This window comes from Chanodichthys erythropterus, chromosome 8, assembly GCF_024489055.1.
Source record: "Chanodichthys erythropterus isolate Z2021 chromosome 8, ASM2448905v1, whole genome shotgun sequence".
In the NCBI taxonomy this organism is placed as follows: domain Eukaryota; kingdom Metazoa; phylum Chordata; class Actinopteri; order Cypriniformes; family Xenocyprididae; genus Chanodichthys; species Chanodichthys erythropterus.
In genome coordinates this window covers 31,752,257-31,767,974 of record NC_090228.1, presented here as the reverse complement: position 1 = coordinate 31,767,974, position 15,718 = coordinate 31,752,257, and the positions used below count along the sequence as shown (strand labels likewise).

Genomic DNA, 15,718 nt, shown 5'->3' with positions numbered 1-15,718 from the left:
AAATAACTGTTTTTTAAATAATGTAATATTTAATTTAGAAATGATAAATTGATTATTATTAAAGTATGAAAATACAATTATTAAACATATTATAGATATGCTTATAAATCAAGAATAAAGCATTTATAGCTGTATTATAGCTTTATTTATAAACTGCTTACTAATGTCTATTAATGTTTTACAAGTGATGAATTAACTATTTACTAATGCTTAACTAATGCTTCATAGCGTGCAGTTATTATAAAGTGTTACCCATGTTTTAATATCATTATAAAGTAATTAGTTTGTTGATTAGAGGCTGCATTAGTGGAGAACAGTAGTATGTTTGCCGTTGAGGCTGAGAGGATGTTAACATTAGTAGTACCTCAAGCAGTTAAAACAATGTGACAAAAACACCAACTGTTTAATGTCACTATTGTTACCATTAATTTGCATTAGTTTATTTCCATTTGTTTGCTGTTATGCATTCGTTATCCAGTGAAGTTGCATATTTAAACTGTATTCTCATCATGCAGCGAAAGAAACATATATCAGAACATTTTTATCAGCACTGTAACACATATTTCAATTAGATAATTATAATGTTTTCTAAAATAAAGGCAAATCATGTGTGAAAGTATATATATAATAGACCTATGCTATGCCTTTGTGTGTAAAGATAGCAATTTTTAAGATGACTTTTTGGATTTTACAATTCTCTTCAATTTAAAGGCCTTTGTAACATTAAATAAGGTTAATAAAAGTATTGTTCATTGTTAATTTCAACATTTACATTTTTACATTTCAAAGTTGTCTCTTACGTTAGTTGTAATGCACTATGAATGAACATGAATGAGCAATGAATAATTAATATATTAGTATTTTTTATAATTAAAAATTACAATAAACATTTTATGGAAGCCCGTTTCCACCACAAAAAAAAAAAAAGCCACAAAAAAAAAAAAAAGATTGCAACTTTTTATCTCAGAATTCTGACTTTTTAACTTGCAATTTCCTGTTTATATCTCACAATTGCGAGTTATAAAGTCAGAATTCTGAAATACAAAGTCGAAATTGCGTGATAAAAAGTCAGAATTCTGAGATATAAACTCGCAATTAATCTTTTTTTTTTAATGGCGGTTTTATTTTTTTGGTTTGTTTTTTTAGTGGCGGAAACGGGCTTCCATAACATTTAGACATTTTTTTTTTAATTCAAAGAAACAAAATGTAAGAAAGATTTAAAACTGAACACAATCTTGCTGCTCAAACTTTATAAAACAATTGTTAATAATATTTTTTTCCTTTTATATTTTACACTTACTTACGTACTTTTGCTTTCAATACTTAAAGGTGCTGTAGAATTGAAAATTGAATTTACCTTGGCATAGTTGAATAACAAGAGTGCAGTACATGGAAATGACATGCAGTAAGTCTCAAACACCATTGTTTCCTCCTTCTTATATAAATCGAATTTGTTTAAAAGACCTCCAAAGGACAGGCGAATCACAACATAACACTGACTGTTATGTAACAGTTGGGATCATTAATATGTAGGCCCCCAATATTTGCATATTCCAGTCCATGTCAAGGCATTATACAAGGTAGTATTAACCCTCAGGGGTCTGAGGATTTTTGGGGCCCTGGAGAAGTTTTGACATGCCCTGACATTTGTTCTTTTTTCAGTTGTTCATAAACATATTAATGACAAAAGTGTCATTACCCTGTATTCAGCACAAACTAGGCTACAATAATATGTGAGGAACATGTATGTACATGTTTGTGTTTTTGAAGGAATAACGTTTATGCATGGTTATTGAAAAACAAAAAACTTAAGTCACTGAAATCAAGCCAAAAAATATATATTAAATCTGTGTTCACAAGACTTATAGGTATTTGAGGTTGTAGACTAGAGTTTTTGCTTCAAAATGAGTTAAAAAATTATGCTACCTGCTTGTTCATAAAAAACAATAGAGAGATTTAAATTTTCTTTGGTCAAGAAACACAGTATGCATGGACGTGTGAATCATCATGAATAATGGGTCGTTTACTCCTGAGAATACAAAAGAATCGCATAAAGAGCTCTAATGACCTGCATAATAATGAGCTCTTTCAGACAGGTAGGCTGTGAAAAAAACTTTCTGTTGATTATGTCTCAAAGCTCATCATGGTGTATATCAAACATACAGAAAAAACAGCAATACTGTGAAATATTATTACAATTTAAAATAATGGTATTCTGTTATAATCTTTAAAATATAATGCATTTCTGTGATGCAAAGTGTCTGAACAGTTATGTTACTTCTAAGGCATTTCATATAGGCTTTTAGGTTAAAAGCATGCACATTTGGAGAAATATTGATGGATTCTCATATGTTTATGTCAATTTTCTATACAGAGGAATAATATTTATTCAATATTTATTGTCATCAATATGAACGCTGGATACTGTGTTTTCAATTCATACTTGCAGCGGGAGGGTGCTCTGGACACCTACTGTACACCAACTAACGGCATGTCTTCTAGAAGTCGCTAACCATGGCTTTAACATCCAGATACACTTTTCAAGACAATAAATACATGATTGAGACGATGAATGCATGCATTGCCTCAGAATTTGCCTCTGAATAGCGCTGGCTCCGTGGGTGTGGCTGCATTAGCGGCTAATGAGCTGAATCACGGACTTCTGACATGGCTCTCTTTTCATACATATTACATAAACACAGAATTTTTGTTTTCGATTTGACTTACACGATTTAAAACCTGACATGTCAACGGTTTTTTTTAGACAGAAGTCTCATTTTTTTGTGATTAATATTCACTAAGTTACACTTCATTTTATGAGAACTATCAGATTGGACTTCGTTCAGAGGGATATGAGAGATCACGCATCATGTTAGTTTTCTTTATTTTACAAAAAGCACAACATTTAGTTTTTACTCTGAGTGTACACAAATAAAAGAAGATATTCCACAGATTAAAATGGTGTATAGCTCTTAATTGTATGTGCAACATTGACAGAGTATTTTGAGTCTCTTTCACACTGGTAAGAAAAACAACGAGGTGGTCACGCCGGCATGACCGCCGACCCGAGGGAGTTAATGTCTGGATGTGCACAGCTGAATCATCAGACTAGGTAAGCAAGGAAGGACAGATGGAGCAATAATAACTGGCATGATCCATGATAACATGATATTTTTTAGTGATAATTTTCTTTCTAAATGTTTAGTTAGCATGTGGCTAATGTACTGTTAAATGTGGTTAAAGTTACCATTGTTTCTTACTGTATTCACTGAGACAAGACTGTCATTATTTTAATTTTTTAAACACTTGCAGTCTGTATAATTCATAAACACAACTTCATTCTTTATAAATCTCTCCAACAGTGTAGCATTAGCCATTAGCCATGGAGCATACTATCAAAGTCATATTTTTAATATTTTTTTTTTACATTTATATATATAATACACAAAGCACACACACACACACACATCCATCTTCATTCATCTAATTTTGACTATTAAAGTTTTTTTTATTTGACACAATTAAAAATTTCACTACACCTGCTCAAAAGCATTTTTTAATTCATGATTAATATTGCATTGCATAATGTGTGCTTATACAAACTGACACCAACAAGTGAATCGCATTTATATATTTAATATGGACTAAAAAATTTGTTTGCAATTTCAAGTAGGCTATATTTACATACAACTAACCTGTCAGTCGAGTCTTTTATACAGGTTTTGTAATGAAAACTAGTCTAAAATTAAGAAACCCTTAGAAAACAGTAAACATTGAGTTTACATGTGATTCATTTAAAATACTTGTTATTGGAATAATAATTGTTCCAATATCCAAATACGATACTAAATCCCAACAAAAAAAAGGGTTTCTATTTGTAACATGCTGTCTTTGAACAAGACAAACATTTGCTGATTAAAGGTTAGCCAATACAAACATATTTATAGAAAACAGCTGACAATGAATAGAAAGGACCAATGAAAGCAAAACGCATTGAGTATTCAAGAATATTAAGTAGAAGTTAGTCCGACATATAACGAGGGGTTCTGTTAAATAAAGCGTCCACCATTTACCGAATCTTAAAAACACGGGTTGATAATTAAAAATGTTTTCTGACAAAAAAATTATGCAAGAACAAATTTTAAACCAAGCACGGCAACTTTCATTTTACAATGATCTTTCCTCTCTGTGTGCACGCGTTTGTATATGAGAGAGAGAGCTCGCGCAGCACTGAGACAAAGGTATGTTACCAATGTATTAAACTGCACATTAACATTTATAGACTCTATAATATAAATATTATTATACCTCACAGAGGTAATATGAATGTTTAGACAATTTTTTTTGGCCTGTTTTGGACAAATTATGAAGAGTTTACTATAGAAGAGTTTACTATGAAATAGCCACTATGTGAAGGGCTACATCAATGAAGCTTTTGTTCACAACGAATGATAAAAAGTCAGCTTTGCATCACAGCAATAAATTCTATTTTAATTAAATCATATTCATATTTATATTATATTTTACAAATGCAGGTTTGATGAGCATGAAACGTCTTTCAAAAACATTTAAAATAGTAATGTGTCCAATCTTTTGACTGATACTGTATATAATTTAAAATATAATAGGCCTATACAAAATTTTCTTCAAATGATGTGCATGCATCAGATCACAAAAATTATGTTTTCTGTTAAAAGTGGACATTATATTAAAGTTAATATAATAGTTGATGGTCTTTCTCCCTCAAATTCCTGACTAAAAGTCTCATTATGTGGGTCTTTGTCTCCTCAGGCGCAAATCACAGCATTATTCAGGATTATTCACACCTCCACACATACTGTCTTTCTAAACAAAATATCGTACAAAATTTAAATCAATATATGTTATCATGTGAATGAGTAGGCATGGTGATTTTCACATCATTTTGAAGCAAAAATTCTACTTTTTATATAAAAATTCAACCCTAGTTTTTGGAGTTGTTTAATTAAAACTCTTCCTGCTCTACATACTTTAGTTTATCCAGTCTGTAGTTTGGATCCTTCAATTTGTCATTGAGCAGCTTAACTCCTGAATCTCCTGGGTGATTGTAGCTCAGATCCAGCTCTTGCAGGTGTGAGGGGTTTGAAGTTAGTGCTGAAGACAGATAACCACAGCCTTCCTCTGTCATCATACAGCCAGACAATCTACAAAGACACACAGTAATAGTCCACATTACATTAGTTTGGCAATCAGATTAGTTACTATCACACACTGACCTGTGCTGTTTGTATTTGCAACTTTTATTTTCTGTAGATTCAGTCACAAAAGTAACAAAAAAGTGTCTATGGGAGTGTACCAGATTAAAAGTATTAAGTCATCAGACACATTTATACTTATTTGTATTATAGAAATTGTAGTTGTTAATAAATTCTTTGTTTCCCTAATGTTACGTGCTGCGTGTGTTTCGGATGTTTTTTTTTTCCCCTGCCTCTGCTTTCTGTCCTCTCTTTGTGCTGTCTTGCTCTCAGGTCTCCGATGATTGGAGTAGGCGACTGTCACTCTCTATCAAGAGGTCGTAGCTGCAGCCAATCAAGTGCCGCCTTGGTGTTTAAAAGTCTTCTGGCGTGTACTGATCAGGAGTGCAGTGTGTGTGTGTGTTGTAACGAAATGTAGCGGTTATTAATCAATTTATGGATGAAATATGAATATAATAATTCATAAGGTTATGAATAAATTATGATTCATATATCGACCCAATGGGGAATTAAACATATATTGTGAATCAATTACAACGAATTATAATCAATTACATATATGATTAGTTCTGGTTTAATAATTATTTAGAGAAACTGCTCGTTTGTCCAGCAAACTAAGTCCCTCACAGAATATTATAAACGGAGTTATTCTCTGGCCATGAAAATAACTAAAGCATAAAGCGATCGAAAAAAACGTTAAAGTGACTTGGGTTTTCCGCTGAAAGAACAAACAGAACAATCGAGCATGAATAACGTTTTAATATATGCAAACTACGAATACAGAGGTTATACATCTAAATATATATACAAGAAAATACACACCTATGTACAAGAATAGAAGTATAGAAGGAAAGAGAGAAGGCAAGTAGCAAACTCACAACCAGTCCTAAGCCAGCACGGAAATCAGTTTCATCATCTAAGATTGAGAAACGGCAGTATACTTGCATTGGTTGCGTGTGTCGAATTTCAGGTTAGCGCTGGTGCAGTTCGTTGGCTTCCTCCGTTCAGCGGGAAGGTTTGAACTGAGGACGAGAGTGAGTTTCGCTGGAAGATGGCGATCCCGAAGCTGAGCGCGATGACAGTGCGTGGTCACCGGAGGGGTCCGGGAAAAACGTGCACGAGATGCTCGTGAGACAATCGGGAGAGAACACACAAGAAATTGTGCGTCTTTGCTTTTATGACAGATAAGCCGACACACCTCCTTGAGGTGGGGTAGCCAATAACATGGGTGCAAAGTTGGCGGGAAAGCTTTTCCTTTGTTTGGCCTCACGACTTAATCTGCATGATTTATGACTCTCAGATCAGATCTCCAAATGGAGTGCGTTCTTCACAGTATCATTAAACACATAGAAAAATGCATTTATCAGCGGTGTGACATATCTCAGTGAATAGCTCGTGTCCGGAGCTTTACGGAGAGACCAAACTCGATAGGTCAGAAAGGCATAGGAGAGAAGTTATGGTTTACAGACAAAATTATATCGTTAAAATGCACACTAGCACAAATACACTCATTTAAACACTAGGAAACATGCATAGGCCCTAAAAATATATGAAATATATATTTCAGCATAGTGGTAGTTTACAAATACAGTTGAAAATGTATGATTGTGTGTTTCTGTGTCTGTCTGTGTGTGTGTTTTTGTGTGTCCCTGTGTGTGTGGGGTGTTGGAATGTGGATCTGGTCAGTCTCTGGGGGGTTTTACAACCCAGTCCAGCATGCTAAAAGCGTTCTGAACATTCCAAAGTTTATTGATTATCCTGATACGTGTGCATACGCTACAGTGTATATATATATATATATAATATATATATATATATATATATATATATATATATATATATATAATATATATATATATATGTATGTCAGGCGTTTAAGTTAGAGCCTGTCATAACTTGTCTCTTTTGTTATTCGGCGTGAATTCAACATTTGCCTTTGTACTATGTGAAATGTTGACGGTTAAGAGTAACTTACTACCTTTTGGGGAAACAGAACAGGTAAGCAGGTCGCGCGACATACATACTGCCCGTAGAGATTTAATGTTATATACAACAGGTAAGAGGTGAGCGCCCTTTCTGTATTTCTGTTTTTTATTTAGAGTAGTTTCAGTTAAGGCGTCGGATGCGCCGAAGATTTCGGTTTTGCTTTCTGCATTTTTCTTTGGTTAGCCAGTTTAGAGGATTTTGGGGACTTAGTTTATGAATTATTTTGTTTTATTATTTTCTTTAATTTGGCGCCACCATAGTTTTTTTCCCCATTAGTTAATTGTATTTTCCTTTCTTTATCTCTTTCCAAACTACATTGTAAGATGTAAGATGACGCACTCACATGTTGTCTAGTGGATTCGGCTTTTTGAAATAATAAATCCATTGATTATAAATGCTTTTGGTGTCTGGTCTTTTCAACTGCCCGCTCCGTTATAGCAATATAATATCTAAATGTTACGTTCTAACCCAAGACCGTTTTAAAAGTTCGTAACATTTAATGGGGGCTCGTCCGGGATAATATTTCCCATGATTAAATATTGCTGGAGTGGGAAGTAGAATGGCCAAGGCTCTTTCGTAATTTGTTTGTAGGGCGTGACTGGTTAACCGGGTTTGTTTCGGCGTGGTAACGGCCGATTTTGACTTAGGGAATTTCGTTTAAACGCCGTCTGTTGAACAGCTTAACAAGTGCAGAAAAGATGATTTACTATGTATTGCTGCCCATTATAAAATTGCGGTTACGAAGCAACAGCTTAAGAGAGATATAAAGAGCATTATCATACAAAGGTTAGTGGAACTGTGTGTTTTGGTTTTGCCTGCTGGAACAGAGGATTCTCTTGGCACCGACGTTCACTCACATGTGTCTGGTGATGAGTAGCAAGGTGGAATGGCTGAGGTGGAGGGGTATGAGACCAAGGCTGTTCTGCGGCCCTTTGAACCTTTTTCTCCGATCTCTGTTGGGTCTGGAGGTGATGCCCAGTTGAAAGTTCGCTTGGCGCGTGTCCAAATGGAAGCGCAAGAACGGGCAGAGAGTCGTCGGGCTGAGATGAATTTGCGTCTTGAAGTTTGCAGGTTAGAAATTGAGGCGGATAAGCAGATTAAACTGCGTGAACTTGAGCTAAACGCAGCTAAAAATTCACCTGTCCCTGTTGTTCCACCGGTGCAGACTGCTGGTGCTCCATCGGGGGCTGGGTTAGCAGCAACCACCTTTAACGTGAGTAAGCATATCTCTCTCGTACCGCAATTTCGAGAAGCAGAAGTCGACTCATATTTTGGTGTGTTTGAGCGTATTGCGTCCGCACTAAATTGGTCTAGGGAAGTGTGGCCTTTACTGTTGCAGTGCAAATTAACTGGTAAGGCTCAGGAGGTGTGTGCAACTCTATCTTTAGAAGACAGTTTAAATTACGACATGATGAAAGCTGCAATCTTGCACGCTTATGAGTTAGTACCAGAAGCTTATAGGCAGTGATTTAGAGGCCACAAGAAAAATTCCTGTCAATTGTTCGTTGAATTCGCCAGAGAGAAAGGTGTTTTATTTGACAAGTGGTGCGTGTCGAGTAAAGTCACAGATTTTAAGACACTACGAGAATTTATTCTTTTAGAAGAATTTAAGAACTGTATTCCCGAACGTGTCGTTGTATACTTAAATGAAAAAAAGATGACCGCCTTATCTCAAGCTTCTGTCTTTGCAGATTAAATCGTGCTAACACATAAGAATGTATTTACCACCGTCCGTTCTGATAAACCCACGTCCGTTCCTCCGAATAACCAGTCACGACCAAAAGCAGGTGCTCCGAAGCCAAAGGAAGATCGGGAATGCTTTTATTGTCATAAGTCTGGTCATTTAATTGCTGACTGTTCCGTGCTGAAACGAAAGCAGCAGGGATCTGCAACCAAGAGCGTTGGTTTTGTGAAGGCTGTTGACGTTGACAATGCTGAGTGTGATGGTAAGCCAGATTTTAGTTACGAACCGTTCCTGATGGAAGGGTTAATTTCCATTACGGGTAAGTCTACAGATCAGGTGAGAATTAAAATGCTCCGCGACACTGGTACTACTCAATCCTTTGTGGTTGCAGGTGTACTGCCGTTCTCTGAGCAGACTTCTTGTGGATCATAACCCCCTAGTGTTTTTGTTGCGTATGTACAATCAGAATCAACGCTTAATGCGTTGGTCCCTAATTGTACAGAGTTACAACTTGGTCATAAAGCACAAGAGAGGTGCGGAGAATGTGTTCGCTGATGCCCTCTCTAGGGTGTAATTGTGTTACCTGTTTATTGCTGAAATAACAAATATATGCAATTTCATATAGTTTGTTCTTGTGGGCGGGAGTGTTACGTGCTGCGCGTGTTTCGGATATGTATGTATGTATGTCAGGTGTTTAAGTTAGAGCCTGTCATAACTTGTCTCTTTTGTTATTCGGCGTGAATTCAACATTTGCCTTTGTACTATGTGAAATGTTGAGAGTGAAGAGTAACTTACTACCTTTTGGGGAAACAGAACAGGTAAGCAGGTCGCGCGACATACATACTGCCCGTAGAGATTTAATGTTATATACAACAGGTAAGAGGTGAGTGCCCTTTCTGTATTTCTGTTTTTTATTTAGAGTAGTTTCAGTTAAGGCGTTGGATGCACCGAAGATTTTGGTTTTGCTTTCTGCATTTTTCTTTGGTTAGCCAGCTTAGAGGATTTTGGGGACTTAGTTTATGAATTATTTTGTTTTATTCTTTTCTTCAATTTGGCGCCACCATAGTTCTTTTCCCCATTAGTTAATTGTATTTTCCTTTCTTTATCTCTTTCCAAACTACATTGTAAGATAGCGCACTCACATTGGCTTCGGCTTTTTGAAATAATAAATCCATTGATTATAAATGCTTTTGGTGTCTGGTCTTTTCTGCTGCCTGCTCCGTTATAGCAATATAATATCTAAATGTTACGTTCTAACCCTAGACCCTTTTAAAAGTTCATAACACCTAAAATATCTTCAAATACTAAATTTAAAATAACTAAAGCTTATATTTTAACATAACAGCTTATATTTTTAACATAGCATATATTTTAACAGAAAACCTCAGCGAGCTAATGACAATAAAACACCAGCGACTTAATTGTTGAGAAGATTTATAAAAAATTCTCATTACGAAATTGGGAAAATGTTTTGCACAAGTTGGATTTTCAGAACCATGTTATGAGTGGCCTAAACTCACTTGCAGGAGTTCATGTGGAGTCGCATTTACTGCAGTAGATTCAAACTCAGCTCCTGGAGGGCCACTGCCCTGCTGAGCTTAGCTCCACCCTAATTAAGCATATCTGATCTAGCTAATCAAAGTCATCAGGATTACTAGAAACTTCCAGGTTGGTGTTTTGGAGCTGGCTAGATCTAAACTTCTTCGTACGCCATTAATGTGGTTACCTGGATTTGATCAGTGGTGGACAGTAACGAAGTAAATGTAATTTGTTACTGTACTTAAGTAGCTTTTTTGCGTATCTGTACTTTACTGAAGTATTTCAATTTGGGGAGACTTTTACTTTAACTCCACTACATTTCAAGGTCAAATATCTTACTTTTTACTCTATTACATTCTCAAAATCAGTCGTTCCTTTTTATTTATGAGTGGATAAAAACTTAACTGGTCAAACGAGCCACCAATCACAGCACGCGTTTAGTTTTGAACTTGTTTTACTTGCCCCTGTTGGCTCCTTGGCAACAGCGCAAATATAGGGTTCAACATGAGTGACGTGACATCACGTCAATGCAACAGGCATAACATTGAGCGCCAGTGTCCTGATAAATGATGGAAGAAACTAACGTTACTGACTCTAACATGCCACAACACCCATGGCCTTATTTACGCACTTTTTTTTAAATTATTGAAAAGAAGAACGAGTCCTTCATTTTTAAGTGCCTTCTCTGCCTGCCTCGGCCCTGTACAATTTCGTCATACAAGAATTCTCCTTCCAATCTAAGGAAACACGTAGAGGTAAGCCATTTTCATTTCACATTTTTTTTTAACGAGAAATTTAACAATAGCTTGCAGAAAACTGTTTTATTGTGTTTGATAAAATATAGACATGTGACGTCACGTCACCATGGACATTGTACACGTCGTCAGCTAAGTTAGCTGTTTCACCATATTTCATAGTATTTGTTTTTGAAACTTTTCAAGCTGAGGGCTCTGATATTGTGAAATTAGATGCAATGTTATGTTGGAATATAAATTCTATTTTAAATAGTTTTACATGCAGCGTATTCAATTCCATTTAGCATTTTTCACAATACATATAGTTTCGAAGGACCTTTACAGAAAGTATGTCTACATTACAATTTAAAGTGATCTGTTATCAGAGGTGACTGTGTCCAAGTTATCTATGTCAGAAATTTACAGTTCTAAGATTATAAAAATCATGCTGTTATTAGCTAACATCTTATTTTAATTTAAAGTAAACAATGAGCTAATTAAAGTAATTATTACAAGTTGGGAACATAATGATTACATTATATGAAAATTTAGCATTGGTGCATGTATGATGCTAAAACAGTTGACTGGTGGAGTGCTCCTTTTTAACAGTGATTGTTATTTTCAAAAGTTCAGCTTCCAAAGACTGTGATCTAACTAAGCCTATTCTGAAAATAATGTACACTGTAGCATACATCTATGACATGCTAAAAGCACATGAAATGCTTATTTTATTTAATCAAATAGAGGAGACTGATCTCTGGTTTAACTTAATGTTTTGAATGTTTCCTTTTTGCAGAGAAAACATGGTAGCCACATGCAGAGATATATTGCCCTAACAGCGCCAAGGAAAAGAAAAATGGAGAGCGAGGAGGCTCCTTCAACCTCCAGACAGTTGAAGTTGAGAGAAACCAAGCTAGTCACACAGAAGAATGTTGATCATGCAGTGTTGAATTTTGTGATCCAGAGTCTACAACCCTTTAGTGTGGTGGACCAGCCATCATTTCAAGCTTTCTTGCATGAACTTCAGCCTAACGCCTCTCTCATGTCAAGGACCACTCTGCGACGTAAGATGGATGAGGCAGTACTTGAAATGAAGAAAAATCTAAAAAAAGCAATGTCAGGGATCAATTTCATAGCATCGACAACAGATTGTTGGAGTTCAAGGAGAAGAGGTTTCATCTGTGTCACTGGCCACTGGGTTGATCCTAACAGTCTGGAGAGGTGCTCAGTAGCACTAGCATGCAGGCAGCTCAAAGGTTCGCACACTTTTAATGTTTTGGCTTGCACACTAAATGAAATACATTCTGAATTCGGCATACAGAATAAGGTTGTTCGAACTACTACGGACAATGGGTCAAATTTTTTAAAGGCATTTCGGATATATGGACAGCAAGATGATAACAATAACTCTGCTTCAGGTGAGGCTGAAGATGATGAGATCAGTGACGAGATGTGTGGTGATGATGTGGACGTGGATGTAGATGGTGTTGAGGTGGACTTTGTAGAGGTCACAGCTGTTTTAGATGAAGATGATGGCTTACAATTCCAACTTCCGAAACATCATCGATGTGCCTCAGAACGCTGCTGCCAGGATTCTGAGCAGAACCAGAAAACATGAACACATCACACCAGTCCTCAGGTCCTTGCACTGGCTTCCAGTTGCATTTAGAATTGATTTTAAAGTACTGTTACTTGTTTATAAATCACTCAATGGCCTAGGACCTCAATACATTGCAGATATGCTCATAGAATATAAACCTAACAGATCACTCAGATCATGAGGATCAAGTCATTTAGAAATACCCAGGGTTCACTCAAAGCAAGGAGAGTCTGCTTTTAGCTGTTACGCCAGCCGCAGCTGGAACCAGCTTCCAGAAGAGATCAGGTGTGCTCCAACAGTAGCCACATTCAAATCCAGACTCAAAACACATCTTTTTACCTATGCATTTAACAATAGCTTGCAGAAAACTGTTTTATTGTGTTTGATAAAATATAGACATGTGACGTCACGTCACCATGGACATTGTACACGTCGTCAGCTAAGTTAGCTGTTTCACCATATTTCATAGTATTTGTTTTTGAAACTTTTCAAGCTGAGGGCTCTGATATTGTGAAATTAGATGCAATGTTATGTTGGAATATAAATTCTATTTTAAATAGTTTTACATGCAGCGTATTCAATTCCATTTAGCATTTTTCACAATACATATAGTTACATATAGATCAGGTGTGCTCCAACAGTAGCCACATTCAAATCCAGACTCAAAACACATCTTTTTATCTATGCATTTGCTGATTGAGCACTGTGCTATGTCCGAACTGTTTGCACTTTATTTTATACGTATTATCTTTTTATTCTTTTAATTCCTTTTCCTGTTTTTATTTCATTTTTAATGTATTTTATATCTTTTATGTATCATCTTGTTATTCTGACTTTTAATGCATTTTAAATATTGCTGTCTGGTTGAAAGAGCTCGGAGAATTAGGAAGAAAGTGATTAGGTTAAAATTTGGTAAATTTGACAAACCATGGGGAAATTTAAGCTGTGGTGCATGGTTAAGATATCTCTGGATTACAGTCAGGACACTTTCCAAAGGGGAAATTTGAACTGCGTTCCATAGGTAAGATATCTCCGGAAGGGGGATTAGGGCTGTGTGGTGTAGTTTGAGGAGTCTTGGAAAAAGGGGAGATTGAAACTATGTTTATCAGTTTGAAGTGCCTTAACAGGTAGCAGTCCTGTTGGATGAGGAAGATCCATTCTGATCCGCTCTGATGAATGGATCCGTTTAGATCCAACTCTGATGGACGACAACAACAACAAACTCCCTGAGACTTACTAGCTCTTCCATCCAGATAGCAAAATTCTCTGTTTTTACTGTTATTTCTATTCCTTATGTTCTATTTTTATTATTCTTTTTATGTAAAGCACTTTGAATTACCATTGTGTATGAAATGTGCTATACAAATAAAATTGCCTTGCCTTGCCTGCCATTTATTAAACTTGGTTTCCACAGTGGATGCAGCAAAAGCCTGTTCAAATGAAGCCTACAAGAAGCTGTCCCAATCAGCATTCGCTAAGTGTTATGCACTATGGAATAAGTGTGGCAGATCTGCTGCTGCTGCAGAGATTATAGAAGACACTTGCAAAATTCAGCTGATCCGCCCCAACGCAACAAGGTGGAATTCCTTATTTCTCGCCATTGAGAGAATTCTTCGTATAATTAAAGATCAGGGAGAGGGGGCTATCAGAACCGTCTGCACTTCATTCAAGTTGCCAATGTAAGTGCTGGTTTTTTTTGTTTGTTTGTTTTTTCTTCCATTTCTTTAAATTCATGTTCCAGTAAAGATAATGGTAAACACCATGTTTTTTTTTGTTTTTTAACTCATTACTTTGAATAGTTGTTTGACTACTCCATGCTCAGTAAGGATTGGATAGGAGTAGATACTGGGAGAAGTACAAGAATTTATGACTCTTGAGGGCCTAGTAATTCCACTGTTTGTAAAATGACACACACATGTAATGACATGAAATTATTAATTGTTGTTGTTTCAATGTGTGATAGGCTAAGTCCAGTTGAATTTGCCTTTCTGGAGGAGTATGCCAGGACCATGAGCCCCGTTGCCAAAGCCCTCAACATTCTTCAGGCTGAAATCGATGTCCAGATGGGATGGCTTCTGCCTACTCTGACCCTCCTCATCTCAAAACTTGACCGAATTGGCATTACCTCCAGGTACTGCAAACCTCTGGTTGGTGCCCTACAAGAAGGCCTGCAGCAGCGGTTTGGAAACATGCTGGTAGAGCCAGAGTTTATTGCGGCTGCAATACTTGTCCCGAAATTTAAAACATCCTTGACATCGGATGAAAGCATTGTCAAACTAGGTAAGATTATTTTATTTTTATTTTTAAAAGTGTCATTAGTTAAAGATTCTGAGAAACTGAGCCAAATGTTTTTTTTTTGTTTTTTTTTTAAGATATCCAACTAAAATGTTATCTTGACATTCTCAATTTGTTTAGGTTTGTTTAAATACTGTTCTTTTGACATTTTAATATTGGAGAAATGTGTGATTATAGTAAAGTTTTGATTCTTAGCATCTATGCGAATGTCATTTCAGGCCTGGACTACATCAAGGACCATCTGGAGGAAGAGACTTTGAATCAGCCGCCAGCTGATGGTTCCAGTGGCTCTGAGGAAGAGGACTTCTTTGCGAGCATGAAGCCTACTCATGGTCAGGAAGGTATCAAGCAGTTAGATGGCTACCTTGCCTGCAAAGCTGATGACAAAGACATTCTCAAGTCCTTCCCATCAGTCTGTAAGTTGTCTTTGAAGCTCAATACTGCTTTACCTGCCTCTGCAGCTTGTGAACGTCTTTTCAGCACAGCAGGGCTTATTTTCAGTCCCAGGAGGGCAAGAATGGACTCACACAACTTTGAGAATCAGCTCCTTCTCAAGCTGAATAAAAGATATTGCCACTTTAGTTAGATCTTCAGTGCCATAATGTACTAGCATGCTCACCAAAAGTACACTTAATGGAATACTGAT

At 36.3% G+C, this 15,718-nt stretch overlaps 2 protein-coding genes across 2 annotated transcripts in view; one reads left to right on the top strand and one right to left on the bottom strand.

The window, feature by feature from the left end:
• LOC137024722 (NLR family CARD domain-containing protein 3-like) overlaps positions 1-15,718 on the bottom strand; it is a 47,967-nt gene that overhangs the window by 19,865 nt on the left and 12,384 nt on the right. Inside the window, exon 4 of the mRNA XM_067392573.1 lies at positions 5,010-5,183. Coding sequence (XP_067248674.1) covers positions 5,010-5,183 — 174 coding nt within the window. The remainder of the gene's footprint in view (positions 1-5,009; positions 5,184-15,718) is intronic.
• Positions 8,107-15,658, top strand: LOC137024262 (zinc finger BED domain-containing protein 4-like). Its single transcript, XM_067391590.1, has 6 exons — positions 8,107-8,433; positions 11,097-11,198; positions 11,974-12,746; positions 14,160-14,456; positions 14,741-15,057; positions 15,291-15,658. Exons 1-6 carry the CDS (start codon positions 8,107-8,109, stop codon positions 15,656-15,658), a joined length of 2,184 nt encoding a protein of 727 aa, XP_067247691.1.

Excerpts from the sequence above, each read along its gene's own strand:
- LOC137024262 (XM_067391590.1), top strand. The coding sequence starts at position 8,107 with ATGGCTGAGGTGGAGGGGTATGAGACCAAGGCTGTTCTGCGGCCCTTT. Across the intron at positions 8,434-11,096 it reads TAGCAGCAACCACCTTTAAC|AAGAACGAGTCCTTCATTTT; the intron begins GTGAGTAAGCAT and ends ATTATTGAAAAG. Across the intron at positions 11,199-11,973 it reads ATCTAAGGAAACACGTAGAG|AGAAAACATGGTAGCCACAT; the intron begins GTAAGCCATTTT and ends TCCTTTTTGCAG.